This window comes from Siniperca chuatsi, linkage group LG4 (genome assembly GCF_020085105.1).
Source record: "Siniperca chuatsi isolate FFG_IHB_CAS linkage group LG4, ASM2008510v1, whole genome shotgun sequence".
Taxonomy (NCBI): Eukaryota; Metazoa; Chordata; class Actinopteri; order Centrarchiformes; family Sinipercidae; genus Siniperca; species Siniperca chuatsi.
The window spans coordinates 5,502,945-5,530,869 of record NC_058045.1 but is presented as its reverse complement, the minus strand read 5'-3'; the positions used below and the strand labels follow the sequence as shown (position 1 = coordinate 5,530,869).

At 40.9% G+C, this 27,925-nt stretch overlaps 4 protein-coding genes across 7 annotated transcripts; all 4 read right to left on the bottom strand.

Moving 5' to 3' along the window:
- Positions 1 to 794: 794 nt before the first annotated feature.
- Positions 795 to 4,269, bottom strand: LOC122875225 (mannose-binding protein C-like). 2 transcript variants are annotated; one of them, XM_044194129.1, is made up of 5 exons: positions 4,130 to 4,269; positions 3,518 to 3,647; positions 2,849 to 2,926; positions 2,178 to 2,243; positions 795 to 1,588 (listed from the first exon to the last, which is right to left on the bottom strand). In XM_044194129.1, the coding sequence occupies exons 2-5, from the start codon at positions 3,639 to 3,641 to the stop codon at positions 1,206 to 1,208; spliced, it is 651 nt and encodes a 216-aa protein (XP_044050064.1). In that variant the 5' UTR covers positions 3,642 to 3,647; positions 4,130 to 4,269; the 3' UTR covers positions 795 to 1,205. The 2 variants fall into 2 exon arrangements, with proteins under 2 accessions (XP_044050064.1, XP_044050065.1); XM_044194130.1 differs by having other exon boundaries at positions 3,518 to 3,642; positions 4,130 to 4,179.
- Positions 4,270 to 8,571: 4,302 nt separating this feature from the next.
- On the bottom strand, positions 8,572 to 16,254 carry LOC122875152 (mannose-binding protein C-like). Its single transcript, XM_044193992.1, has 7 exons — positions 15,911 to 16,254; positions 14,744 to 14,802; positions 12,935 to 13,055; positions 12,345 to 12,463; positions 12,085 to 12,162; positions 10,218 to 10,283; positions 8,572 to 9,597 (listed from the first exon to the last, which is right to left on the bottom strand). Exons 1-7 carry the CDS (start codon positions 16,252 to 16,254, stop codon positions 9,215 to 9,217), a joined length of 1,170 nt encoding a protein of 389 aa, XP_044049927.1. The 3' UTR covers positions 8,572 to 9,214.
- Positions 16,255 to 18,075: 1,821 nt separating this feature from the next.
- On the bottom strand, positions 18,076 to 20,236 carry LOC122875151. The gene is made up of 2 exons (XM_044193991.1): positions 19,123 to 20,236; positions 18,076 to 18,404 (listed from the first exon to the last, which is right to left on the bottom strand). Exons 1-2 carry the CDS (start codon positions 20,234 to 20,236, stop codon positions 18,076 to 18,078), a joined length of 1,443 nt encoding a protein of 480 aa, XP_044049926.1.
- Positions 20,237 to 22,392: 2,156 nt separating this feature from the next.
- On the bottom strand, positions 22,393 to 27,738 carry LOC122875223 (collectin-11-like). 3 transcript variants are annotated; one of them, XR_006377772.1, is made up of 6 exons: positions 26,859 to 27,737; positions 26,247 to 26,376; positions 25,590 to 25,667; positions 24,919 to 24,984; positions 22,718 to 24,329; positions 22,393 to 22,488 (listed from the first exon to the last, which is right to left on the bottom strand). XR_006377772.1 is itself a non-coding variant. In XM_044194126.1 (5 exons), the coding sequence occupies exons 2-5, from the start codon at positions 26,368 to 26,370 to the stop codon at positions 23,947 to 23,949; spliced, it is 651 nt and encodes a 216-aa protein (XP_044050061.1). In that variant the 5' UTR covers position 26,371; positions 26,859 to 27,738; the 3' UTR covers positions 22,393 to 23,946. The 3 variants fall into 3 exon arrangements, 2 of the variants coding, with proteins under 2 accessions (XP_044050061.1, XP_044050060.1); XM_044194126.1 differs by having other exon boundaries at positions 22,393 to 24,329; positions 26,247 to 26,371; positions 26,859 to 27,738; XM_044194125.1 differs by having other exon boundaries at positions 22,393 to 24,329.
- Between the last annotated feature and the right edge of the window lie 187 nt (positions 27,739 to 27,925).

Genomic DNA, 27,925 nt, shown 5'->3' with positions numbered 1-27,925 from the left:
AAATGTTGACAAACAAAAAAACAGCCCCAGACCATCACACTACCACCACCATATTTTACTGTTGGTACGATGTTCTTTTTCTGAAATGCGGTGTTACTTTTATGACAGATGTAATGAGACACACACCTTCCAAAAAGTTCAACTTTTGTCTCGTCAGTCCGCAGAGTATTTTCTCAAAAGTCTTGGGGATCATCAAGATGTCTGGCAAAAATGAGACAAGCCTTGATGTTCTTTTTGCTCAGCAGTGGTTTTTGTCTTGGAACTCTGCCATGCAGGCCATTTTTGCGCAGTCTCTTTCTTATGGTGGAGTCATGAACACTGACCTTAACTGAGGCAAGTGAGGCCTGCAGTTCTTTGGATGTTGTTGTGGGGTCTCTGAATGGCTGACGAAGAACAAAATGAAGACTTTGGAGTGGCCTAGTCAAAGTCCTGACCTAAATCCTATTGGGATGCTGTGGCATGACCCTTAAAAAGGCAGTTCATGCTCGAAAACCCTCCACTGTGGCTGAATTACAACAATTCTGCAAAGATGAGTGGGCCAAAATTCCTCCACAGTGCTGTAAAAGACTCATTGCAAGTTAGTTGCAATTACTATTTCACACAGGGCCATGTAGGTTTGGATTTTGTTTTCCCTTAATAATAACAATCTTCATTTAAAAACTTCATTTTGTGTTTACTTGTGTTATCTTTGACTAATATTTAAATTTGTTTGATGATCTGAAACATTTAAGTGTGACAAACATGCAAAAAATAAGAAATCAGGAAGGGGGCAAACACTTTTTCACACCACTGTATGTATAATATCCTTCCTTTAATTCTTTTTCATATAGGAATATGTCTTTGCAACAGTAATAATGTTAAAATCCACATACTCATTTTACCAATCCTTTAAACTTTCTAACTCACTTTTTCAACTGATAAAATAGCTAGGCAGCTAGGCTAGCTAACTGCTGGACACTTTATTGTGGCATACACTCTCAGCAAGCATTGTTTGTTCTTATATATGTATAATATCCTTCCTTTAATCCTGTACTTTAATTCTTTTTCATATAGGAATATGTCTTTGCAACAGTAATAATGTCATGCTGATGATGCACTTATAGGTTTCTGGGACTAAGATCTAACATAATGGTTTAGGGAAACTGTAACATGTGAAAGTAAATATTTCTAAGAGCAAAATTCCTAATCTGGAATATAAGAACTTTCTATATCTGACAAATGATGTAAGCATTTAAGGAGCATTCGTGTGTCACTCTCCAAACACCGTTTTCTGACAGCATGGTGCAGCCTGTATCCTGGATGGATTTGTCTGGCTGCCCTCCTCCCCATTTGGTAAAAGTCAGAGGTCGGTTTTCCAGATCTGTCTTAAAATTCCCCTCTGCTTTTTGATTGTTGACGTTGATCCAGGCCGTTTTGTAAACGTCCCCAAACACTTGAGTCAGTACGCTGTTCTCCTCCTCGTTCTGGGGCAAAGCCAGCTCTAAGCCTCGTTGGGAGCAGAACTCGACGGCCCTGGAGAAAGAGTCTCTCTCCTTGTAGGACACAAAGTATTTCTGACCAACCCTCCGGACAAAGTCATAGTTTGTAGCTGAAAAAGAGAACAACATGCAACAAATCAGGAATGAACAAAGTGAAAACATTCATTCTACAACCTCAACATTGTATTGTCATCTTGGCCCTCTGGCTCTCAAGCTCTGTTCAGAAGTCTCTGACAAAAAACACTTTGTTTTACATGTTTGATCTTCCTCTGACACTAAAATAATCAGACGTTCTTTTAGCTTCATACACAAGTGAAATACAGTCATTTGTCTCTTTTTGTTCAAGATAAAAACTTTTTGGAATATTTTGTACACATTCCAGGATTGCCCCCTCGGAAAATAATAATACAGTATTTATGTAGGCTATGTAAATACATTAAAATTAATGATGCAAAGTATTGCAGCATTTCACTAAACATATTTCTCATCACTCCTTACTCAGAAAACATCCTATCCAAATAAAAGAGAGGATGCATTTACATCAAATATACTGATGCAGTATTAAAAGCACAAAATTAGTATGGACAGCACTTACAAGGAATCTAACAAAGTCATGTCTCAGCTATAATATTACAATCTCCATTCACATGCACTCCCTTCCTGTAACACTCCCTTGTAATGCTTGAATTGGATACTTACCCAGCTCTAATTTAGCAAGGCTGTTCTTTAAGGTCTCAAGGTCCTGGTTAATGGAGCCAAAGACATCTGGATCAAACAGATTAAGTTTAGTTACCAAACTGGCAGTAACTAAACGAAATGCAGCCGAGGCCGTGACATCCTGAATTGTATTCCCTAGTACAGGTCAAACTCCAATAATACTGAATCCAACACTTCCCTTAATACAACTCAATAGCATATTTCATTAGACCATTGGTGCCTGATTACATTACCAGTTATTTTATCTTTCTATCTTTGAAAGCCCCTTCCAAACACACAAAACTGTTTTCACAGGTTGTGTTGTACTTCTCTTGATCCGTAAACTGATCTTAAAAAGATTTACAAACTATGGGATCAAAGTTTAAAAGAGTTGAAATAATATCTCATGGACACAGCCTCAACAAAAATTAAACTAGGTTAAAAAAATAAAAGATTGTATTGTTATTGCAACTGAACTGGGATGCACTGTACAAAGGTTTATCTTTTTGTGTCCACCCCTTGTGTATCTATCTACCCTTAACGACAATAACAGCTCTGAAATGTGTACTACTGCTACATCCTGCATTTTAGTGAATGAGAAACAGCAGTTACTCAGCTGGTGAAAGTAATTCTATAAATTATATATGCTCTTTAAAATCTAGAAAATATATAACCTCGTCGACAGATTCCAGCAGGTCCAGAAGCTCCAGGAAATCCATGAACTCCACGCACTCCAGGATGTCCAGTAATTCCTACGAATTATCAAGAGCAGGGAAAGAGAAATGAAACAATATTTAAAATCCATAGCCTCACTAGTATCCCTGTGAGGCTGTAATGTTTGTTGTCTATTTGAAAAACAATATGTTGTATGGATAAAAAATTGAAAGACATCTTTTGCTATTCTCAGAAGTCTGAGGGTTACCTAAGTCAAAAGAAATTTGATTGTCAGTCTTCCTTATTTTTGTTGCCTGAGTGTGATAGTAGATGACAAGTAAACAAACTGACCAAAATACATTGGGCCCATCATCATCATTTTTGCATGATTTTTCTCAGCAAATGTCATGTCAGTCCTTCCTGTATATTTTGAGATATCTTGTTTACAAAGTTGACAGTCTGACCTCAGGGTGGCCTTGTGAGCCATCACAGCTGACACAGTGAGCCAAATGAAGAAACTGTATTAGGAAGGTGACCTCAGAGGATCTTTGGAGATTGGAGAGAGATTGTCGCTAAAACAAACTCATCTGCCTATCCAACGGGGGGGCAGAATTCAGACAAAAGATGACTGGAGTCTGGTCAGACAGAGTGTTCCTAGGACCGTGATTGTGGTAGTCAATATTACCTACCTTTTGGCCCAATAGGCCCAGGTGGCCCAGGATGTCCGATGTCACCTTTGGGACCCGGAGGACCTTGGAGCTGACTGTAGCCAGTAGGAGCCATCAGGCAGAGGATGAAGAACAGGAGAAACATCCTGTTCTTCATAATGCAGAACATGGTAATAATTATTGGAGTTATCATTTTTTTTGTTGTTGCAGTAAATTATATCACCAGAGTAGGCAATCTCTGAGTTACATTTTAGTCCTTTAGAACTCTACAATGTTTGAAATGGAGTTAAGAATTTGCCTATTTTCAGACGGCATCAGGAACAGGGTTAATTCAAAGTCAATCAAATAAAATCAAAGGCAGTCATGTCAGAATTCAGTCTGTAGCAAAGAAGAATCACCACTTATTACAAATTATGCATCTCCAGTAGTTCCCCAGCTCGTTGGAACACTTGAGAAAAACTGCTGGGATTTGCATTGCAATACATACAGATGTGCTGCAGCTAAATGAAATTTCCAAAGTGCAAATTAGAATTATATTTTGTGCAGCACCAAGCATGCTGTTGCCAAGTAATTTAAAAGGTTTTAATAACACTTAATCTAGTACCAAATAGTAATGAACAGAAAGGAACTCACTGTTTAAATGAGGAGTGATCTCTGTGCTACTTCTTCGCTACTTCCAAAGCAAAGTGACTGAGAACGTAGTTGGAGTGCACGGATGAGAAATTCAGTCCAGAGTAAACAACAGATGTTGGTGATGTCATTTGGTAAATTACATAGAAAAACGGAGAAAGTCTGCGTTTAAGAGCCTCCCTCGTGTTTAACCAGCATGCTTTGAGACTGCAGAACTTATTGTGGATTGCCTGTCTGTATTTTCCTTAAAACACGCATAAACCATGTAAATATGAAATTACAAATATGTTTACCTACATACCACTGCCTTGACCACTTTAAAATCAAACAAAAATATGAATTCTCCTTTCTGTGTGGAAAGAAATATGAACTATGGTGATCCTGGACCCATTGTACAGTTGTGTTGAATGCATTTCCATCCTCATAAAACATTTGTGAAGCAGATTTTTAAGATATTTCAAATCAGGCAATGTTTACATACATGTTTTCTAGCTAGCAGTATTCACCTTCACTGCTTTGTTGGTGCATTGCTATGCTACTTTGCGCATTACCACCACCAACTGTTGATCAGTGGAACAGTGTGAAACCGGTGGCAGGAATGTGTCGCCCGCATGCTCTCATGCAAGTGCGTCCTCGTAACTGGGACCCACTCAGAAAGACATTGCGCTTCATAGCGCTACTAGCAGTCAGAAACTCCACAGGGTACCTTTTTAAATTTGTGTTCCATTTGGAAAGTGGGAGCTAGCAAAGCTTTTTAGATTTTGGCCATGGTAAGAAAGCAACAAAATAGCAGTGTTGGAAAGTAACGATGTACATTTACTCAAGCACTGTACTTAAGTACACTTTTGAGGTTTTTGTACTTTACTTGAGTATTTCCATTTTATGATACTTTATACTACTACTCCACTAAAATTCAGAGGGAAATATTGCACTTTTTACTGCACTACATTCATCTGACAGCTGCAAGGCAAGTTTATTTGTATGACACATTTCAACAACTAGGCAATTCAGAGTGCTTGGCATAAAACATAAATGCTTTTTAAAACGCAGTTCTGAGCTGAAATAATGCTGTCATTAATTCACATGAATATTGTGAGTCAGACAGAGAAGACACTTTTTGGAAAATGCCTCCACTGTATATTTAATATTATTATTGTATATTATAATCAGCCATGTATATATTGTCTAATAACTCACCCTGTCCACACAGAGCATGGTCCAGAAATCTTTTCTTTCCCAGCTAAGCAGGTAAAGAAACATCAAACATGAAGTCCTTAGCTTTACTAGCAGCCCAGTGAGGATGAATCAGTGCACATTAGAAAAGTAAAGTAAAACTGACCAAACTACATCAGGCCAATCCTCTATGAAACAACAAAATCCTCACTCAATTTAATGGCAGTCTGCACATCATCACACCCAACTGGACAAGCCGGCAAGCATGTTGAGGATCATGTTTTTTTTTCTGGGTGAGAAGCTGGCAGCGATGCAGGTGGAAGCCCCCCTCGTGTCCTGGATTGTTGACTACGTGACTGGCAGACCACAGCATGTGCATCTGCAGCACTGTGTGTCGGACAGCGTGGTCAGCAACACTGGGGCCCCTCAGGGGACTGTCCTCTCTCCCTTCCTCTTCACCATCTACACCACGGACTTCAGCTACCACACAGAGTCCTGCCACCTTCAGTGGCAAGTTTTCTGATGACTCAGCAGTGGTGGGATGTATCAGCGGTGGTGATGAGTCTGAGTACAGGGCTGTGGTGGGGAACTTTATCTCATGGTGTGAGCAGAACCAACTGCAGCTCAGTGCGACAAAGTCTAAGGAGCTGTTTGTAGATCTACGAAGGGCCAAGGCACCAGTGACCCGGTTTCCATCCAGGGGGTCAGTGTGGACATTGTAGAGGACTACAAGTACCTAGGAGTACACATGGACAATAAACTGGACTGGGCCAAGAACACTCAAGCTGTTTACAGGAAGGGCCAGAGACGCCTCTATTTTCTGAGGAGGCTGAGGTCCTTCAACATTTGCCGGACAATGCCAGTGACATTGTGGGTGTGGAGCTGAACTCTCTGTCGGTGGTGTCAGAGAGAGGGATGCTGGCCAAACTACATGCCATCTTGGACAGTTTCTTCCACCCACTCCATGACGTGCTGGTCAAGCAAAGGAGAACTTTCAGCTAAAGCTAAGAAAGCATCACAGAGCGGCACAGGAAGTCATTCCTGCCTGTGGCCATCAAACTCTTTAACTCCTCCCTCTAAGTGTCAGTCTGTATGACCCTAAGTCACTAAACTGGACATTGATCATTACATCTCTGCAATACTTGAAATAATTGTGCAATATTCTGTGTTAATAATCCTGTGCAATATACTCTTTTCAGTTTAAACTTCCATTTTTATTGATATTGATATTTATTCATACCTTTATTACTGCTGTGCAATATCCTCCATCTCATTATAATCTTAATAGCTACACTTAACTTGACAGTTCATGCACTATTACTTTATACCGTATTATTATCCTCAACCGGTAAACCCACTTTGTACTTAACACTTATTTTTATTTTATACTTATACCCACTTGGTACTTAATTTATTTTCTGACCTGTATTATAGTGTAATATATTTTTGCTTAGTACTTCTATTCCTGTGTGCACTGACGTGATATTGAGCTGCTGTAACAAAGGAGTTTCCCCTCGGGGATCAATAAAGTATTTCTGATTCTGATTATAAGCAACTCATCTGCCTTTCCAAAAACATTGTTTTATCATAATTTACATTAATTAAGTCAAAGTGTAGGAAATTTCTTCAAAGCTGTTAGTTACACAGTTATTGCAAAGGATATGCCTCCAGTATTTTCCAGCTTCTTTTAACCAAGCGGCAACCTCCAGTGGCTGAAAAATGAAGCCAACGCAGAAGTGCCAAAAACTGCAGTTCATCGAATGGCCACTTTCGGCTGGCTCCAAAAGCGAGTCAATTCCCTTAGAGCCCCATTCTTAAAATGCCCATCTTTACAGCAGAAACAAACATGTTTACAGCATGGTACAAAAAACGGTTTTAGTCTCTATAGCTAATTTCCCCCTTCATAACAACTGTGAGGTGGGTGATATTTTTCATAACTCACACATTTAAATGATATTAAGGCAAAGTTCTGCATAATTAAGGGCGTGGCCGGTTTGAGTGACAGGTGGGTGCCCTATCAGGTGGCTAGCCGCTAGGTGGTTCAGCGACCAGGCTTCATTCGGCCTGCCTCAGCTCCACTTTGCCCATATTTGGATCAGCTGGAGTCGGGGATGCATCAATGATACTCAATGATACTTAGGTCCCAAGCCACATCAACGGGCGGTTTGTGTACCTTCGAAAAGATTACGGGTGAGTTTGAATAGATTTTTAATAATAAGGGTAGATTTGGAAACTGAGCTGACTTTGTCGCGGTTAGTGTCGCCTAGGCTACTGTTTCATGCTCTCTCTGGCTGTTGTGCTCTGTTAACTAGCTCTCTCTCGCTCTGTGTGTAGAATGTGACATGTAATATACAATGTGTGGGGTTTGTAGCGGATGGGTGTGCCTGACAATGTGAACGAGTGGAAACAGCATGAATGGTAGTGTCTGAACTCAGTAGTAGCGACCGTCCACGTCTGTTGCTCTTGATGTCATTTTGCGTATGAAAAAAGGAGTCAGTGCAATCATCCAACCCATAGAAGCCTAATGCATGGTATTTCTAGGTGTATGGAGGGGGTGCTATTCTATTGTGTTGAAATTCTGACATTGTATGGATTAGCCCAACCTGGTTGCAACCTTACTGATCTGCAAATGCTAAAGGCTCCAAAACTAAAGAAAAATGACACCAGGAGATACTCAGACCAAAATATTTTTGTGGATCTTGTTTAAAGATATACTCTTGCAACATATATTAAACAGATGGCTGATCCAAATAAACTTACAGCCATCGCTTTCGACAGGGTTTAGAAGGATGATCGAATCAGATGCAACAAAAACATATGTTAAGCGTTTGCTACACCATAAGCTCGCTATTTCCTGTTACCCAATGTGCGGTGCTCGTGGAAGCACATCAAAATAAAAGTCCTCAAATAGGAACTTGCATAATTTTTGTGGATCTTGTTTAAAGATATGCTTAAATAAAGTCTAAACAAGTGATTTCATACCTTTTACATTTGTTTTGTTAAGGCGGTTGTGGTGGCAGATGGGTGGCAGGTTTAGCATAGCCCATGGGCCTATGACTGGTTTAAATCTCCCCTGCTGCAAAGATCTTATTTAATCCTGTATTCCTAGTTGGAAATAATTCATGACTTTAATTTTAGTTCAGTTATCAGAATTCAGTGTCATGGTGTCTTGTGTTCCATCTGGGATCTGATATCCAGAGGGCATAATAGGATGGATTTATAGATGTAGAAGACCTATAAACTAATAACAACAAAAGTAAAGCAGAGAAAAGTGAATGATAAAAAGGCATGTTTGGCTTAAAATATTTGTACTGAAAACAACCAACATTGTACAAGTACTGGTTACGGATGTATCATGTTCAAGTGGCAAATGTGGAAAAAAACACTGCACTCTGCTGGATAGTTTGAAAGTACCCTCAGTATCTGTGGTAAATATGTAAAGCATGGTCAGTGTGAATCTCTGATGTTGTGACAAAAACACACACACAGTGTCAGAAATCATTGAGAAAACCCTACTCTAAGTCAAGTCGGTTATTGTCAGTGTTGTCAATTTTCTGCTGCTTTTGTTAACATTCACATACTCATTTTACCAATCCTTTAAACTTTCTAACTCACTTTTTCAACTGATAAAATAGCTAGGCAGCTAGGCTAGCTAACTGCTGTACACTTTATTGTGGCATACACTCTCAGAAAGCATTGTTTGTTCTTATATATGTATATTATCCTTCCTTTAATCCTGTACTTTAATTCTTTTTCATATAGGAATATGTCTTTGCAACAGTAATAATGTCATGCTGATGATGCACTTATAGGTTCCTGGGACTAAGATCTAACATAATGGTTTAGGGAAACTGTAACATGTGAAAGTAAATATTTCTAAGAGCAATGATTCCTAATCTGGAATATAAGAACTTTCTATATCTGACAAATGATGAAAGCATTCAGGAAGCATTCGTGTGTCACTCTCCAAACGCCGTTTTCTGACAGCATGGTGCAGCCTGTATCCTGGATGGATTTGTCTGGCTGCCCTCCTCCCCATTTGGTAAATGTCAGAGGTCGGTTGTTCATGTCTGTCTCAAAATTCCCCTCTGCTTTTTGATTGTTGACGTTGATCCAGGCCGTTTTGTAAGCATCCCCAAAGAACTGAGTCAGTACGCTGTTCTCCTCCTCGTTCTGGGGCAAAGCCAGCTCTAAGCCTCGTTGGGAGCAGAACTCGACGGCCCTGGAGAAAGAGTCTCTCTCCTTGTAGGACACAAAGTATTTCTGACCAACCCTCCGGACAAAGTCATAGTTTATAGCTGAAGAAAAAAAGCGTGCAGCAAATCAGGAATCAATGATTAAATGAGCACATTTGTTTTTATAAACCAAAAATGATATTGTATGGCGGCCATAGGAGCCCAATGCACTGAAACTAAGAAAACACAAGCGAATGGGAAACAAAAGACATTTTCCTCATTTTGGCTACACATTTGTCAATTTTAAGAAAAATAATGCTGCAAATAAGTAGAACACAAACAAATTAAGAAAAACATTCACCAATTTGACAAGGCATACACAGCTTATAGAAATGCCATGCAAAAAAAAAAAAACACACACACACAGAAATGCTGCAAGTTCAACATAACAGACATTTCCAGGGGACACTACAAACTGCTGAATCTGTTGACCACTTGTCAATAAAAAATGAAGTAACACTGTTTGAGTTAGTTTTGACATTTGGACATGTTATACACCTACTAATAGCCTTTTACTAATCACTGTGTTCATCAGTTTTCAGTGTCCCCCAGAAACATTGATTGTGTTGTAACTTATTTCTGTTGTTTTGTGTATCAATTTGCTAAAAACAGTCAGAATTAATCACCATCCACATGCACTCAGTTCCTGTAACACTCTTATAGTCCTTGATTACGATACTTACCCTGATCTAACTTAGCAAGGCCCTCCGTGAAGGCTTTGAGGTTCGGGCAACTGGAACGAGTGGCATCTGGATCAAACAGATCAAGTTTAGTTACTGAACTTTGCAAGAATATGGAGCTGCACAGATGTGCAACCTCTACAAAGCAAATGCTTAAAGTGTCCTCCATTTTCAACGTAAGTTCTTATGTTTTTTTTTTCTTCCTTTCTCTTTGCACCTTACAATATATTACAAACCAATACAAATGCCTCTAAATACTACCTTTATAAAACTTATAATATGTTTAGGATGTGCCAGGGAGGTGTTTTGCGGGCTGAAATTATTAGTCGATCATTTGATAGGTTAATCAACTTGATAGGTTGAACAAAAACGAGTGCACAGGAACTGTGACTATCATAATAATAACATGAATGAAGCTCAGGCTTTCGCAAATTGACTGCAGCATTTTATTTTCTGTGATTATTTTCTTGAGCAAAACCTAGCTAACTCATGGACATCATAACTAGCCACCATATTTACGTAACTAGCCATTACGTATAGCCATAATTAGCGTAGCCTACATTCTTTACTAGCCTTCATATACCCTGTGTAGGGTCTGCTCTGTGGACTGGATGCATAGACTGTAACATGATGCTTTCTGCTGAGATGCTGAAGCATCGACGTCGGGCTGTTGTGGTAGGCTAGTTCAGTTTTATAATAGACACACTATACAGAGTTTTCGTGGACAATTTTGTCGCTTTTTCTGGCCTGTCTCTTTTCTGCGCCCCTTGTTATTTTCCTTCTTTGTCCTTTTTGTAATCCGCGCTGTCAAATCACACCAAAGACGCTCTGAACCGTCTCTGATCACACACAGCGTAAGCACGTTGTGCGACAGTAATTATCATCCGTGCGAAACACAGTGCGCTGCAAATAATTTCCATCGATGATTTTTAGTAATCGAGTTACTTGAGGAATCGTTTAAGCCCTACTTCGTTATAATGCTGTTTTGTCATTCATTTGACCTTTATCAAAAAATTGCAGCATCTGCGATTTGGATATTGCACTTAGCCATGTTGCGATAAATTGTGCAACCCTACACAGGAGGTTTCAATTTTCCACATCACACTGGTGTAAGTTGCATACTGGACCACGATTGGCTTCCAAAGTAGTTATGATGTCACAAAATCATAATATATACACACATCTTAAACTCAGATTTAAGGTAAGCACTGACAATCTTTCTTTTTTCAGCAGATGAATGTGAAAACAGCCTTCTAGTGTCAAACTATGCACATAAAATCGCTCTGCACAGTGAATTTCAAACATCCAAGGGAAGTAAGCAAAACACATTTTTTAGTGGAGGGGGGCTTTAATGAATATCAATGTACATTAAAAATCTTTGGGCTTGGACTGTAGGCCTAACTACACTAACAATTTGAAGATGTCACCGTGAGCTCAGGGAAATTGTGACATTTTTCATTGTTTTTTTTATATTTGATAAACTTAGTAGTTAATTGATTAGTCAAATCTATCAACAGATTAATTGATAATGAAAGTAACATTGGTTGCAGCTCAGGTGTTGTTTTAAAATGCATTGTATTGAAAGATTTATAAACTACTGTATGGGGTCAAGATTTAACACAGAGTTGAATCAACACCTCTCTGGTAGAGACTCAACAAAAATGAAACATAAGATTCAAAGAGGGACATGTACTGTTGCTGTATTGGAATAGGATGTAATGTGTGGGTGTTGATCTTTTTGTGTCTGCCCTTTGTCTAACAAGCAGTGTCTCCATGTCTGCTGAAATGTCCTTGTGTAGGATAATCAAGAAACTAAACTTTGCTCACACTGAGCTTCTATATCAAATATAAAATCCATAAAGTACATTACCTTGTTCACACATTGAAAAAGGTCCAGGTGGTCCAGGTGGTCCAAGTGGTCCAGGATTTCCAGGCAATCCCTCTCTCCCTGAAGAGCAGGGAAACAAACATTAAACAAGACTATAGCAAAGGTTGGAGGCAGATTGTAAGATTGTGGCTACAAAACAAAGTTATTTGCCTCTGAGGTGCCAGAATTCAGACAAAATATGGCCCAAGTTTTGTCAGAAATAAAATTCTTTGGAACAATATTGTGAAGTTGATAATACCCACCTGGAGGTCCAGGTGCACCAGGTAACCCAGTTACCCCTGGCCTACCATCTCTCCCAGGTAACCCAGGTGGCCCAGGAAATCCTCTGTCACCTTTGGGACCAGGAGGACCTGGAAGCTGACTGTAGCCAATAGGAGCCATCAGGCAGAGGACGCAGAATAAGAGAAACAGCCTCATCTTCTCAGTGCAGAACTGAAATCTATATTAAATACAGTTAAGAAGTTTCCTATATAGAGCAACATCCAAAATATTTGGATCATCATTTACAACATTTAATTCAATAATTTAATAAAGTGTATTAAATGAAATCAAAGGTGTTCCTTCACAAGAGAGACTATAGTAAGTACAAATGACCACTTATTACAAACTACATGTCTCCAGTAGTTCCTAGCTCACATATTTATGGAATGTGGATTCTGCACATATTTCAAACAACTGCACTACCACCAAAATGAATACATACAAGTTATACTTCTTATATTTAATGTATTTCACAGCACTAAACACACATTGTGCTGTTGTAAAGTTATTTAAAAGGTCTTAATAAACACAAAATCTAGTACAAAATAATGATAAGCACAAAATAACTCACTGTAAACCAGGAGTGATCTGCTGGGTGTGCTGCTTCTGCGCTACTTCCAAAGAAATGACTGAGATAATTAGGTGGAACTCGTATGAGGGATTCGGTCCAGAGTAAACAACAGCTGCAAATTCTCATTTGGGATATAGCTTTAGAAAAGATGATAATCTGAGTCTAAACCCTCCTCTTTTTAACCAACAATGAGTGTAGTGATAACAAATATCTTATAAAATGTATTACCACACGTTAAAAAAATATTCCTTTATACAAAATAACATTTAAAATTGATTTTACACCTTCTTTACAGATCCCTGACAATTTCAAGTTGGCATGATGGGTTTGTGATATTGTCACATGACCTATTATAAAGAAAGCATAGTTAATGTATCCGTGGACAGAATATGTTGAAGGTTAGGCAAATATTTTCTGACCTTTTTTAAATCTTTATTTATCCCGAGTGTGCAGAGTATGTTTTTTCCCCTAGCCCTTTAAAATTCATAGAGTTAAGTCACACTGGAGTTTTCAGTATGTTGTTCACTATCACTGAGCATCTCAGCTGGACAAAGGCGGGGTTGCTCAAGGGGACCAGGAACATTACGCAACACATTATACATTTCCTCTGCCAAGATCTGTGTAGTCTTCTGTGGAAAGGATGCATGATATCATCTTGAGCTCAAATTTAACAGAGTTCAATCAGCACCTCCAAAATATTCTCAGCAAAAGTTAAAACATAAGCTTCACAAAAGTAGTATTGAGAGTTGGGATGCTGTGGACAAGTGTTCCTGCATGTCTACTCTTGTCTAAAAACTCAAATTCCTTGCACAGGAAAATAAAAACAAGTTGTACTACTGCTACATGCTGTATTGTAATAAATGAGAACCAGCAACTACGAAACGGATGAAAACAATTCTGTAAAGAGTATATATATTGTCTAATAACTCACCCTGTCCACACAGAGCTGGTCCAGAAATCTTTTCTTCCCCAGTTAAGCAGGTAAAGAAACATCAAACATGAAGTCCATAGCTTTACTAGCAGCCCAGTGAGGATGAATCAGTGCGCATTAGAAAAAGAAAGTAAGACTGACCAAATTACATCAGGCCAATCCTCTATGAAACAACAAAATCCTCACTCAGTTTAATGGCAGTCTGCACATCATCATTATAAGCAACTCATCTGCCTTTCCAAAAATATTGTTTTATCATTATTTACATTAATTAAGTCAAAGTGTAGGAAATGTATTCAAAGCTGTTCATTACACAGTTATTGCAAAGGATATACCTCCAGTAGTTTCCAGCTTGTTGTAACCAAGCGGCAACCTCCGGGGCTGAAAAATGAATTAAGTCCATGTTTTATACAGTCTATAGTTGTAACATTGCAAAGAAAAAAAAGGAATGATGAAACGATGTTAATCAAGTACCAAACAACAGTGAAAACAGAAATACCCTCACTTATCTCCTGGTGCACTGCCGCTTTGCTGCTTCCAAACAAAAATGATTTATAAATGTGCAAGACCTAAAAACTGATAAAAAAAGTAAAGCAGAGAAAAGTGAATGATAAAAAGGCATGTTTGGTTTAAAATATTTGTACTGAAAACAACCAACTTTGTACAAGTACTGGTTACGGATGTATCATGTCCTTTAAACTTTCTAACTCACTTTTTCAACTGATAAAATAGCTAGGCAGCTAGGCTAGCTAACTGCTGTACACTTTATTGTGGCATACACTGTTACGGACAGAACAACCGGAGACAAAGGTGAGGAGACTGAGAGAGTTTATTATTACAAAGAGGTGATATGGAATGGATATGAGTGGAGATGATACCGTCCCTTATTTCGCGGATGGTAGAAGGGTTTGGGAACTGGAGCGACACACACAGGAGACTGGGGACACACGGGAGCCGGGGCTGGAGCGACACACTCAGGAGACTGGAGACAGACGGGAGCCGGGGCTGGAGCGACACACTCAGGAGACCGGAGATTACTGGAGTCGGGATTCGGGGATCGGGGTTCAAAGTGGCGGTAGCCGTGACGTAATGTCGTGGGTGAGTCCGTGGAGTGTTCGAAGGTAGGTAGCGTAGCTCTGTCCTTCATATGAACGAGACCGGACCCTGACTGAGGTGAGGAGTTGTAATTTATAGAGGGGTAGAGTGGCTGATGACGTTCAGGTGTGTGATGGGTGACAGGTGCTGGGAATCAATATGCAGGTGAGGGAGTGCAGAGTGAAGGGGAGTGGTTGGAGAGAACATGACAGACTGTGACAGTACCCCCCCTCCACGGCCAGCTGCCGAGGGCCGAAAGACCCCCCCCTTCCCCCGACACCGCGGCCTGTCCCTAGGGGCCAAGCCGATCCGGGGAGCTTATAGGGATCCGGTGTGTCGGGCGGTCGACCAGGAGCTTGGGCCGGGCTGGAGACCGGAGCGGCCTCTGGCGGTCGACCAGGAGCGTGGGCAGGGCTGGAGACCGGAGCGGCCTCTGGCCGGCTGCTGACCTCCGGGCTGGAAGCCGGAGCGGACTCTGGCCGGCTGCTGACCTCCGGGCTGGAAGCCGGAGCGGAGACTGGAGAGGAAACCTCCGGGCTGGAAACCGGAGCGGAGACTGGAGAGGAAACCTCTGGGCTGGAAACCGGAGCGGACTCTGGCTGGCTGCGGACCTCCGGGCTGGAGGCCGGAGCGGACTCTGGCTGGCTGCGGACCTCCGGGCTGGAGGCCGGAGCGGACTCTGGGACCCTCTGGAGACGGGCGGCGAAGGCTGGGACCCTCTGGAGACGGGCGGCGAAGGCTGGGACCCTCTGGAGACGGGCGGCAAAGGCTGGGACCCTCTGGAGACGGGCGGCAAAGGCTGGGACCCTCTGGAGACGGGCGGCAAAGGCTGGGACCCTCTGGAGATGGGCGGCAAAGGCTGGGACCCTCTGGAGACGGGCGGCGGCGGCGGCTGCGCCTTAGGGCTGGAGGCAGGCGGCTGGCAGACAGCTTGGGGATTAGTGGATGACCATAGGTTCGGCGGGCCAAACTCCTGGCAGAATCTCGCCAAGAAGAGGTCCAGAGAATGGAGAACTGCCTCTTCCTTAACCGCCAGGGACCCAGCCCAGTGCAGTGCCGGACCGGCCAGCCGAAGCAACACGAAGGCTACCTGTGTCCGCTCAGACGGGAACTGATCAGGGTGTAACAGGAACGCGAGGCAGTACTTCGTGAGGAACTCTTCGCAATTTTCTACTCTACCGGAGAAAATCCCCGGCTGTAGAAACTTGTCCACAGCAATAAAAGGACTAGGGAGGCTGAGGATATAACGTTTGGCCAACCCACTCAGGTGAAGTAGTGGTTTTTCGGCCGTCATCCTTGTTGAGGTCCGGTCTTCTGTTACGGACAGAACAACCGGAGACAAAGGTGAGGAGACTGAGAGAGTTTATTATTACAAAGAGGTGATATGGAATGGATATGAGTGGAGATGATACCGTCCCTTATTTCGCTGATGGTAGAAGAGTTTGGGAACTGGAGCGACACACACAGGAGACTGGGGACACACGGGAGCCGGGGCTGGAGCGACACACTCAGGAGACTGGAGACAGACGGGAGCCGGGGCTGGAGCGACACACTCAGGAGACCGGAGATTACTGGAGTTGGGATTCTGGGATCGGGGTTCAAAGTGGCGATAGCCGTGACGTAATGTCGTGGGTGAGTCCGTGGAGTGTTCGAAGGTAGGTAGCGTAGCTCTGTCCTTCATATGAACGAGACCGGACCCTGACTGAGGTGAGGAGTTGTAATTTATAGAGGGGTAGAGTGGCTGATGACGTTCAGGTGTGTGATGGGTGACAGGTGCTGGGAATCAATATGCAGGTGAGGGAGTGCAGAGTGAAGGGGAGTGGTTGGAGAGAACATGACAGACTGTGACATACACTCTCAGAAAGCATTGTTTGTTCTTATATACATACACTTGAGAAAAAGTGTTTGCCCCCTTCCTGATTTCTTATTTTTTTGCATGTTTGTCACAGTTAAATGTTGACAAACAAAAAAACAGCCCCAGACCATCACACTACCACCACCATATTTTACTGTTGGTACGATGTTCTTTTTCTGAAATGCGGTGTTACTTTTACGACAGATGTAATGGGACACACACCTTCCAAAAAGTTCAACTTTTGTCTCGTCAGTCCACAGAGTATTTTCTCAAAAGTCTTGGGGATCATCAAGATGTCTGGCAAAAATGAGACAAGCCTTGATGTTCTTTTTGCTCAGCAGTGGTTTTTGTCTTGGAACTCTGCCATGCAGGCCATTTTTGCGCAGTCTCTTTCTTATGGTGGAGTCATGAACACTGACCTTAACTGAGGCAAGTGAGGCCTGCAGTTCTTTGGATGTTGTTGTGGGGTCTCTGAATGGCTGAAGAAGAACAAAATGAAGACTTTGGAGTGGCCTAGTCAAAGTCCTGACCTAAATCCTATTGGGATGCTATGGCATGACCCTTAAAAAGGCAGTTCATGCTCGAAAACTCCAATGTGGCTGAATTACAACAATTCTGCAGATGAGTGGGCCAAAATTCGTCCACAGCGCTGTAAAAGACTCATTGCAAGTTATCACAAATGCTTGATTGCAGTTGTTGCTGCTAAGGGTGGAACAACCAGTTATTAGGTTTAGGGGGCAATTACTATTTCACACAGGGCCATGTAGGTTTGGATTTTGTTTTCCCTTAATAATAACAACCTTCATTTAAAAACTACATTTTGTATTTACTTGTGTTATCTTTGACTAATATTTAAATTTGTTTGATGATCTGAAACATTTAAGTGTGACAAACATGCAAACAAATAAGAAATCAGGAAGGGGTCAAACACTTTTTCACACCACTGTATGTATAATATCCTTCCTTTAATTGTGTACTTTAATTCTTTTTCATATAGGAATATGTCTTTGCAACAGTAACAATGTCATGCTGATGATGCACTTGTAGGTTTCTGGGATTAAGATCTAACATAATGGTTTAGGGAAACGGTAACATGTGAAAGTAAATATTTCTAAGAGCAAGTGCACTGACGTTTAGGCGAGCTGCTGTAACAAAGAGTTTCCCTTCGGGGATCAATAAAGTATTTCTGATTCCTAATCTGGAATATAAGAACTTTCTATATCTGACAAATGATGTAAGCATTTAAGGAGCATTCGTGTGTCACTCTCCAAAAACCGTTTTCTGACAGCATGGTGCAGCCTGTATCCTGGATGGATTTGTCTGGCTGCCCTCCTCCCCATTCAGAGGTCGGTTGTTCATGTCTGTCTCAAAATTCCCCTCTGCTTTTTGATTGTTGACGTTGATCCAGGCCGTTTTGTAAACGTCCCCAAACGCTTGAGTCAGTACGCTGTTCTCCTCCTCGTTCTGTGGCAAAGCCAGCTCTAAGCCTCGTTGGGAGCAGAACTCGACGGCCCTGGAGAAAGAGTCTCTCTCCTTGTAGGACACAAAGTATTTCTGACCAACCCTCCGGACAAAGTCATAGTTTGTAGCTGAAAAAGAGAACAACATGCAACAAATCAGGAATGAACAAAGTGAAAACATTCATTCTACAACCTCAACATTGTATTGTCATCTTGGCCCTCTGGCTCTCAAGCTCTGTTCAGAAGTCTGACAAAAAACACTATGTTTTACATGTTTGATCTTCCTCTGACACTAAAATAATCAGACGTTCTTTTAGCTTCATACACAAGTGAAATACAGTCATTTGTCTCTTTTTGTTCAAGATAAAAACTTTTTGGAATATTTTGTACACATTCCAGGATTGCCCCCTCGGAAAATAATACAGTATTTATGTAGGCTATGTAAATACATTAAAATTAATGATGCAAAGTATTGCAGCATTTCACTAAACATATTTCTAATCACTCCTTACTCAGAAAACATCCTATCCAAATAAAAGAGAGGATGCATTTACATCAAATATACTGATGCAGTATTAAAAGCACAAAATTAGTATGGACAGCACTTACAAGGAATCTAACAAAGTCATGTCTCAGCTATAATATTACAATCTCCATTCACATGCACTCACTTCCTGTAACGCTCCCTTGTAATGCTTGAATTGGATACTTACCCAGCTCTAATTTAGCAAGGCTGTTCTTTAAGGTTTCAAGGTCCTGGTTAATGGAGCCAAAGACATTTCTACGTCGTCCACGTAGAAATGTCTGTTGACAAAGTGCAAAGTATCAGCACCATACTCTTGCTCACCTTGCTGTGCAGCTAACCGCAGACCGTATATCGCTACTGCTGGCGAAGGGCTGTTCCCGAACACATGTACCCTCATACGGTATTCTACCACTTCCTTGTTCAAATCGTTGTTGCTGTACCAGAGAAATCGCAAATAGTTTCTGTGGTGTTCTTTCACCAGGAAACCATAGAACATCTGTTGGATGTCTGCCATAATTGCAACAAGATCTTTCCTGAACCGTAACAGCACACCCAATAGGGAGTTGTTCAGGTCAGGGCCTGAGAGGAGCACATTGTTCAGAGAAATACCGTGGTGTTGTGCGCTGGAATCAAACACCACTCGAATCTGTCCCGGTTTTTGCGGATGATACACTCCGAAGATGGGTAAGTACCAACATTCTTCATCCTCGTGAATAGGTGTTCCTCTTTCCGCATGATGGTTCTGGAAGAGCTTCTCCATGAAGGCAGAAAACTGTTCCTTCATCTCAGGGTTTCTACTCAGCGTGCGTCGCAAAGAATTAAGACGAGACAAAGCATGTTCACGATTATTTGGCAGTAATGGTCTGGGTGACTTGAATGGCAAAGGAGCGACCCAGTTTTTCTGTTCATCTTGGTGGAACTCTGCTTGCATGATCTTCAAGAAGTTCTCATCCTCGAAGGACATGGCAGGTTTGTTATCATTTTTGGTTCTCTCAAATACTTTGAGCCCAAGTTCATCTTCGACTAGCATGCAATGAGTGGCGTGATTGAACGAATGGGGAAAAACAACAGACTTATGCTCCCCGCCATGGCTCAATTTCTCTTTCACTTTGATGTGACTTTGGCATGGAGTGAGAAGAGATGGGCGACCATTCTCTAGGATGTTAGTTTTATAGACACTCACCATCGGCTTATGAGCTTTGTCAATGCAGACATCACCTACAATCACCCAGCCTAAATCTAATCGCTGAGCAAAGGGTGCATTGTGAGGCCCATTGATTTGTTGTCTTGCTTTGTGTACACGGATCATGTCTCTTCCCAACAATAGTAAGATCTGAGCATCAGGATCTAACTTCGGGATGAACTGTGCCACACGTTTCAAGTGTGAATGAGCAAGGGCTACCTCTGGTGTAGGTATTTCACATCTGTTGCTCATTATCTCGTTACACTCAATCAATGGTGGGAGATCTAGACATGTTTTACCATCCAGTGTCTCTATTTGGAAGCCGACCGCTTTCCTTCCTGACGTTTCTATGGAACCAGCACATGTTCTCAGCAAATATGGAGAGGGGTCACTCTAAATTTCAAACAGCTCAAAGAACTCTCCTTTGGCCAGTGAGTGGTTGCTCTGGTCATCAATTATGGCTACACCTTAATAGCTCGTTCCCGTTGCTCATGAGGAAATACACACACCAAGCACATTTTCGCACAGGATCGCATTGGAGCATGTTCTCCACAAACTTCTGTACACTTTGAAGTTACCTCTAGGGTAGCATTGTCCTGCTGTTCTGTGTCTGGTTCTTGCATCTGAGGTGTTGAGCGAGGCGGAGCTATGTCTGGATGCATGACTGTGCAATGTCTATCAGAATCACACTCAACACATTTGAGGATCGCGAGACATTCTCTGGCTACATGATTCGGAGAACAACACTTGAAACATCTTTTATGTTCTTTCAGGAGGTTCTTGCGTTCAATCAATGATCTTTTCCTAAAGGCTCTGCATTTTGTCAGGGGATGTGATTTGTTGTGAATAGGGCAGTACTTCAACAAGTTTGCTGAATTTGACTCATCATTATCAGACACATCTGTCTTGTGTACTGACACAGGAACTCTGCTAGCACCATGTTTATACAGCGGTCTTTCACTTCTGATGACTGTATGGCTACTGCTTGAAAGCTTGAAACTTGGATCATTCCTGGTTTTAGCTTCACTGCAAATAAAATGAGTGAAGAACGAGAATGGAGGAAAACTGACCTTGTTCTCTTCCTTGAAACGCGAGCCAGCGAACAGCCATTTCTCCTGCAGACTTCCTGGTAACTTCTCCACTATAAGATTAATGCCACGAGGGGTATCGAGATAAGCTAGTCAAGCTAAGTACGTGTCTCCTTTCGCTGCAAGTATCTCCATGAGCAGGTCTGCAAGCTCCCTGAGTTTCACATTGTCTTTCGGAGATAGACGTGGAAAATTATCCAGTCGCTTAAATAAGGCACTTTCTATCACTTCTGGAGTGGCATAACATTCTTGAAGTCTCACCCAAGAAAGTTGGAGAGCAGCTTGAGGATTAGTAACATATACAGCTCGAATCCTTCTCACGTGATCTGACGATTCCTTCCCCAGCCACTTGACTAATAAGTCTAACTCTTCGCCAGCTGAGAGCTGCAAGTCTTGTGTGGCATTAACAAATGAAGACTCCCAGGCTCTAAAGTTCTCTGGGTTATCGTCAAACTTGGTAAGTCCTGTGGTGATAAGCTCTCTACGTGCCAAGAATTTAGCAAAGTCTAACATAGGCTCAACTTGGCTTTGAGAGAAATGTTGCGTATCTGAATGGACTGCATACCTTTGTGAAGCAGGGTCTTGCCGTTGAGATGCTTTAGATGCAGTATTCGGTATCGGACGAGGCAGATTATATAGGTAATCTGGATATCTTGTGCTCTGCAGACCTGTACTATCACATATTCTGCTCTTTTCATGAACTGTATCACTGTCATATGCAGCACTCATGCTCTGAGACGTATTGATCAAACGTGGAGTCGATTCCTTTACACCGGCTGAAGATATATTTAGAGGTAGGGTGGAAACGTCAGAGCTCACCTGAGTTTGGTGTTTTACATATTCCTCTGTTCTCAATGAAATCACATGTGATGAAAGTGTGCTTCTCTCACTGCAACCATCATCGCGTTCCATTGCTGCTGCTGCTGTCTCTAATGCTTCAGCTTCTGCCAGAGTGGCTGCAGCTTCTTTTTCAATTTCCAACGCTTCTAAACTCGCTTCCACCATAGCTCTTTCCTGTTCCAGCCTGGCTTTCTCCTTTTTCATTTCAAGCTGTCTTTTGCAAACACCATCTTGGCACGAGCCGCTTCTGCAGAGGCTCTAGCTTTAGCAGCAGCGCTGGCAACTGAACACTTGGAGGAAGATGAAGATCGTTTAGAACTGACCTCTGAAGATGCTTTTTCTTTTCCTCCATTCTCTTCAGTTTGTATGTTTGCATCTGCATGTTCCTCTTGCACCCGCTGATCCATGGCTTTTTACTATACTGTTCTCTTCATATGTTTTGCTTTCCAAGCGTGAAATATAAATAAACAGCAAGCCAAATTCTGTTCAAGAGCCAGGGTATGAGCGCCTTGCTCCTTTAATATTCCATTGTGTGGTTTACACAGGCAATCTCAACAGCCACTGAACCGAGTAAAACTGTAAATTAAATAAAAGAAACAAGGAGAAATTATTACAATCAAAATGAAATTATGCTTATTAACAGTGCAAAAAGTGATATGTATATAGATACATCGCTAACTCGGGTTAGAAGCGTTATCAATACATCACGTTAGCACCGATCGCCAAAAACATAAACATCTTTGATTATGTCACGTTAAACTCTTGCAACATATATTAAACAGATGGCTGATCCAAATAAACTTACAGCCATCGCTTTCGACAGGATTTAGAAGGATGATCGAATCAGATGCAACAAAAACATATGTTAAGCGTTGGCTACACCATAAGCTCGCTATTTCCTATTACCCAATGTGCGGTGCTCGTGGAAGCACGTCAAAATAAAAGTCCTCACATAGGAACTTGCATAATAGTGGCAGATAAAATAAAACTTATAAAGAATATTAAGCAATCATAAAAATATAATGTTTATACATGCAAATGTCCATCAGAAATTATGCACAACCTCTGACAGAGGCAACAAAGACAGAACACAAGTGATTTCATACCTTTTACATTTGTTTTGTTAAGGCGGTTGTGGTGGCAGATGGGTGGAAGGTTTAGCATAGCCCATGGGCCTATGACTGGTTTAAATCTCCCCTGCTGCAAAGATCTTATTTAATCCTGTATTCCTAGTTGGAAATAATTCATGACTTTAATTTTAGTTCAGTTATCAGAATTCAGTGTCATGGTGTCTTGTGTTTCATCTGGGATCTGATATCCAGAGGGCATAATAGGATGGATTTATAGATGTGGAAGACCTATAAACTGATAACAACAGTAAAGCAGAGAAAAGTGAATGATAAAAAGGTATGTTTGGCTTAAAATATTTGTAATGAAAACAACCAACTTTGTACAAGTACTGGTTACGGATGTATCATGTTCAAGTGGCAAATGTGGAAAAAAACACTGCACTCTGCTGGATAGTTTGAAAGTACCCTCAGTATCTGTGGTAAATATGTAAAGCATGGTCAGTGTGAATCTCTGATGTTGTGACAAAAACACACACAGTGTCAGAAATCATTGAGAAAACCCTACTCTAAGTCAGGTCGGTTATTGTCAGTGTTGTCAATTTTCTGCTGCTTTTGTTAACATCCACATAATCATTTTACCAATCCTTTAAACTTTCTAACTCACTTTTTCAACTGATAAAATAGCTAAGCAGCTAGGCTAGCTAACTGCTGTACACTTTATTGTGGCATACACTCTCAGCAAGCATTGTTTGTTCTTATATATGTATAATATCCTTCCTTTAATCCTGTACTTTAATTCTTTTTCATATAGGAATATGTCTTTGCAACAGTAATAATGTCATGCTGATGATGCACTTATAGGTTTCTGGGACTAAGATCTAACATAATGGTTTAGGGAAACTGTAACATGTGAAAGTAAATATTTCTAAGAGCAATGATTCCTAATCTGGAATATAAGAACTTTCTATATCTGACAAATGATGTAAGCATTTAAGGAGCATTCGTGTGTCACTCTCCAAACACCGTTTTCTGACAGCATGGTGCAGCCTGTATCCTGGATGGATTTGTCTGGCTGCCCTCCTCCCCATTTGGTAAAAGTCAGAGGTTGGTTTTCCAGATCTGTCTCAAAATTCCCCTCTGCTTTTTGATTGTTGACGTTGATCCAGGCCGTTTTGTAAACGTCCCCAAACGCTTGAGTCAGTACGCTGTTCTCCTCCTCGTTCTGGGGCAAAGCCAGCTCTAAGCCTCGTTGGGAGCAGAACTCGACAGCCCTGGAGAAAGAGTCTCTCTCCTTGTAGGACACAAAGTATTTCTGACCAACCCTCCGGGCAAAGTCATAGTTTGTAGCTGAAAAAAAGAACAACATGCAACAAATCAGGAATGAACAAAGTGAAAACATTCATTCTACAACATCAACATTGTATTGTCATCTTGGCCCTCTGGCTCTCAAGCTCTGTTCAGAAGTCTTTGACAAAAAACACTTTGTTTTACATGTTTGATCTTCCTCTGACACTAAAATAATCAGACGTTCTTTTAGCTTCATACACAAGTGAAATACAGCCATTTGTCTCTTTTTGTTCAAGATAAAAACTTTTTGGAATATTTTGTACACATTCCAGGATTGCCCCCTCGGAAAATAATAATACAGTATTTATGTAGGCTATGTAAATACATTAAGATTAATGATGCAAAGTATTGCAGCATTTCACTAAACATATTTCTCATCACTCCTTTCTCAGAAAACATCCTACCCAAATAAAAGAGAGGATCCATTTACATCAAATATACTGATGCAGTAGTAAAAGCACAAAATTAGTATGGACAGCACTTACAAGGAATCTAACAAAGTACTGTCTCAGCTATAATATTACAATCTCCATTCACATGCACTCCCTTCCTGTAACACTCCCTTGTAATGCTTGAATTGGATACTTACCCAGCTCTAATTTAGCAAGGCTGTTCTTTAAGGTCTCAAGGTCCTGGTTAATGGAGCCAAAGACATCTGGATCAAACAGATTAAGTTTAGTTACCAAACTGGCAGTAACTAAACGAAATGCAGCCGAGGCCGTGACATCCTGAATTTTATTCCCTAGTACAGGTCAAACTCCAATAATACTGAATCCAACACTTCCCTTAATACAACTCAATAGCATATTTCATTAGACCATTGGTGCCTGATTACATTACTAGTTATTTTATCTTTCTATCTTTGAAAGCCCCTTCCAAACACACAAAACTGTTTTCACAGGTTGTGTTGTACTTCTCTTGATCCGTAAACTGATCTTAAAAAGATTTACAAACTATGGGATCAAAGTTTAAAAGAGTTGAAATAATATCTCATGGAAACAGCCTCAACAAAAATTAAACTAGGTTAAAAAAATAAAAGATTGTATTGTTATTGTAACTGAACTGGGATGCACTGTACAAAGGTTTATCTTTTTGTGTCCACCCCTTGTGTATCTTTCTACCCTTAACGACAATAACGGCACTGAAATGTGTACTACTGCTACATCCTGCATTTTAGTGAATGAGAAACAGCAGTTACTCAGCTGGTGAAAGTAATTCTATAAAATATATAAGCTCTTTAAAATCTAGAAAATATATAACCTCGTCGACAGATTCCAGCAAGTCCAGGAGGTCCAGGAAATCCAGGATGTCCACGCTCTCCACGACGTCCAGAAATTCCTACGAATCATCAAGAGCAGGGAAAGGGAAATAAAACAATATTTAAAATCCATAGCCTCACTAGTATCCCTGTGAGGCTGTAATGTTTGTTGTCTATTTGAAAAACAATATGTTGTATGGATAAAAAACTGAAAGACATCTTTTGCTATTCTCAGAAGTCTGAGGGTTACCTAAGTCAAAAGAAATTTGATTGTCAGTCTTCCTTATTTTTGTTGCCTGAGTGTGATAGTAGATGACAAGTAAACAAACTGACCAAAATACATTGGGCCCATCATCATCATTTTTGCATGATTTTTCTCAGCAAATGTCATGTCAATCCTTCCTGTATATTTTGAGATATCTTGTTTACAAAGTTGACAGTCTGACCTCAGGGTGGCCTTGTGAGCCATCACAGCTAACACAGTGAGCCAAATGAACCTGAGTGACTTCAGAGGATCTTTGGAGATTGGAGAGAGATTGTCGCTAAAACAAACTCATCTGCCTATCCAACGGGGGGGCAGAATTCAGACAAAAGATGACTGGAGTCTGGTCAGACAGAGTGTTCCTAGGACCGTGATTGTGGTAGTCAATATTACCTACCTTTTGGCCCAATAGGCCCAGGTGGCCCAGGATGTCCGATGTCACCTTTGGGACCCGGAGGACCTTGGAGCTGACTGTAGCCAGTAGGAGCCATCAGGCAGAGGATGAAGAACAGGAGAAACATCCTATTCTTCATAATGCAGAACATTGTAATAATTATTGGAGTAGTTATCATTTTTTTATTGTTGCAGTAAATTATATCACCAGAGTAGGCAATCTCTGAGTTACATTTTAGTCCTTTAGAACTCTACAATGTTTGAAATGGAGTTAAGAATTTGCCTATTTTCAGACGGCATCAGGAACAGGGTTAATTCAAAGTCAATCAAATAAAATCAAAGGCGGTCATGTTAGAATTCAGTCTGTAGCAAAGAAGAATCACCACTTATTACAAATTACGCAACTCCAGTAGTTCCCCAGCTCGTTGGAACACTTGAGAAAAACTGATGGATTTGCATTGCAATATATACAGATGTGCTGCAGCTAAATGAAATTTCCAAAGTGCAAATTAGAATTATATTTTGTGCAGCACCAAGCATGCTGAGTCAAGTAATTTAAAAGGTTTTATTAACACTTAATCTAGTACCAAATAGTAATGAACAGAAAGGAACTCACTGTATAAATGAGGAGTGATCTCTGTGCTACTTCTTCGCTACTTCCAAAGCAAAGTGACTGAGAACGTAGTTGGAGTGCACGGATGAGAAATTCAGTCCAGAGTGGAAAAACAGATGTTGGTGATGTCATTTGGTAAATTACATAGAAAAACGGAGAAAGTCTGCGTTTAAGAGCCTCCCTCGTGTTTAACCAGCATGCTGTGAGACTGCAGAACTTATTGTGGATTGCCTGTCTGTATTTTCCTTAAAACACACACACCGTGTTAATATGAAATTACAAATATGTTTACCTACATACCACTGCCTTGACCACTTTAAAATCAAAATATGAATTCTCCTCTCTCTGTGTAAAGAAATATGAACTATGGTGATCCTGGACCCATTGTACAGTTGTGTTGAATGCATTTCCATCCCCATAAAACATTTGTAAAGCAGATTTGTAAGATATTTCAAATCAGGCAATGTTTACATACATGTTTTCTAGCTAGCAGTATTCACCTTCACTGCTTTGTTGGTGCATTGCTATGCTACTTTGCACATTACCACCACCAACTGTTGATCAGTGGAACAGTGTGAAACCGGTGGCAGGAATGTGTCGCCCGCATGCTCTCATGCAAGTGCGTCCTCGTAACTGGGACCCACTCAGAAAGACATTGCGCTTCATAGCGCTACTAGCAGTCAGAAACTCCACAGGGTACCTTTTTAAATTTGTGTTCCATTTGGAAAGTGGGAGCTAGCAAAGCTTTTTAGATTTCGGCCATGGTAAGAAAGCAACAAAATAGCAGTGTTGGAAAGTAACGATGTACATTTACTCAAGCACTGTACTTAAGTACACTTTTGAGGTACTTGTACTTTACTTGAGTATTTCCATTTTATGATACTTTATACTACTACTCCACTAAAATTCAGAGGGAAATATTGCACTTTTTACTGCACTACATTCATCTGACAGCTGCAAGGCAAGTTTATTTGTATGACACATTTCAACAACTAGGCAATTCAGAGTGCTTGGCATAAAACATAAATGCTTTTTAAAACGCAGTTCTGAGCTGAAATAATGCTGTCATT

Coding starts and splice junctions, on each gene's coding strand:
- LOC122875225 (XM_044194129.1), bottom strand. CDS start 3,641: ATGTTTCTCCTGTTCTTCATCCTCTGCCTGATGGCTCCTACTGGCTAC. Junction 2,927..3,517: donor TGGGCCTATTGGGCCAAAAG/GTAGGTAATATT, acceptor GATAATTCGTAG/GAATTACTGGACATCCTGGA. Junction 2,244..2,848: donor TGCTGGAATCTGTCGACGAG/GTTATATATTTT, acceptor TGTTTGATCCAG/ATGTCTTTGGCTCCATTAAC.
- LOC122875152 (XM_044193992.1), bottom strand. CDS start 16,254: ATGACGGCCGAAAAACCACTACTTCACCTGAGTGGGTTGGCCAAACGT. Junction 13,056..14,743: donor CATCCGCGAAATAAGGGACG/GTATCATCTCCA, acceptor ATCCCAAATGAG/AATTTGCAGCTGTTGTTTAC. Junction 9,598..10,217: donor CCTTGCTAAGTTAGATCAGG/GTAAGTATCGTA, acceptor TTTTTTCTTCAG/CTATAAACTATGACTTTGTC.
- LOC122875151 (XM_044193991.1), bottom strand. CDS start 20,236: ATGAGCAACAGATGTGAAATACCTACACCAGAGGTAGCCCTTGCTCAT. Junction 18,405..19,122: donor GCGGTTAGCTGCACAGCAAG/GTGAGCAAGAGT, acceptor TCTCTTTTTCAG/CTACAAACTATGACTTTGTC.
- LOC122875223 (XM_044194125.1), bottom strand. CDS start 26,987: ATGACATCACCAACATCTGTTTTTCCACTCTGGACTGAATTTCTCATC. Junction 26,377..26,858: donor GATCACTCCTCATTTATACA/GTGAGTTCCTTT, acceptor TGCATTATGAAG/AATAGGATGTTTCTCCTGTT. Junction 24,330..24,918: donor CCTTGCTAAATTAGAGCTGG/GTAAGTATCCAA, acceptor TCTTTTTTTCAG/CTACAAACTATGACTTTGCC.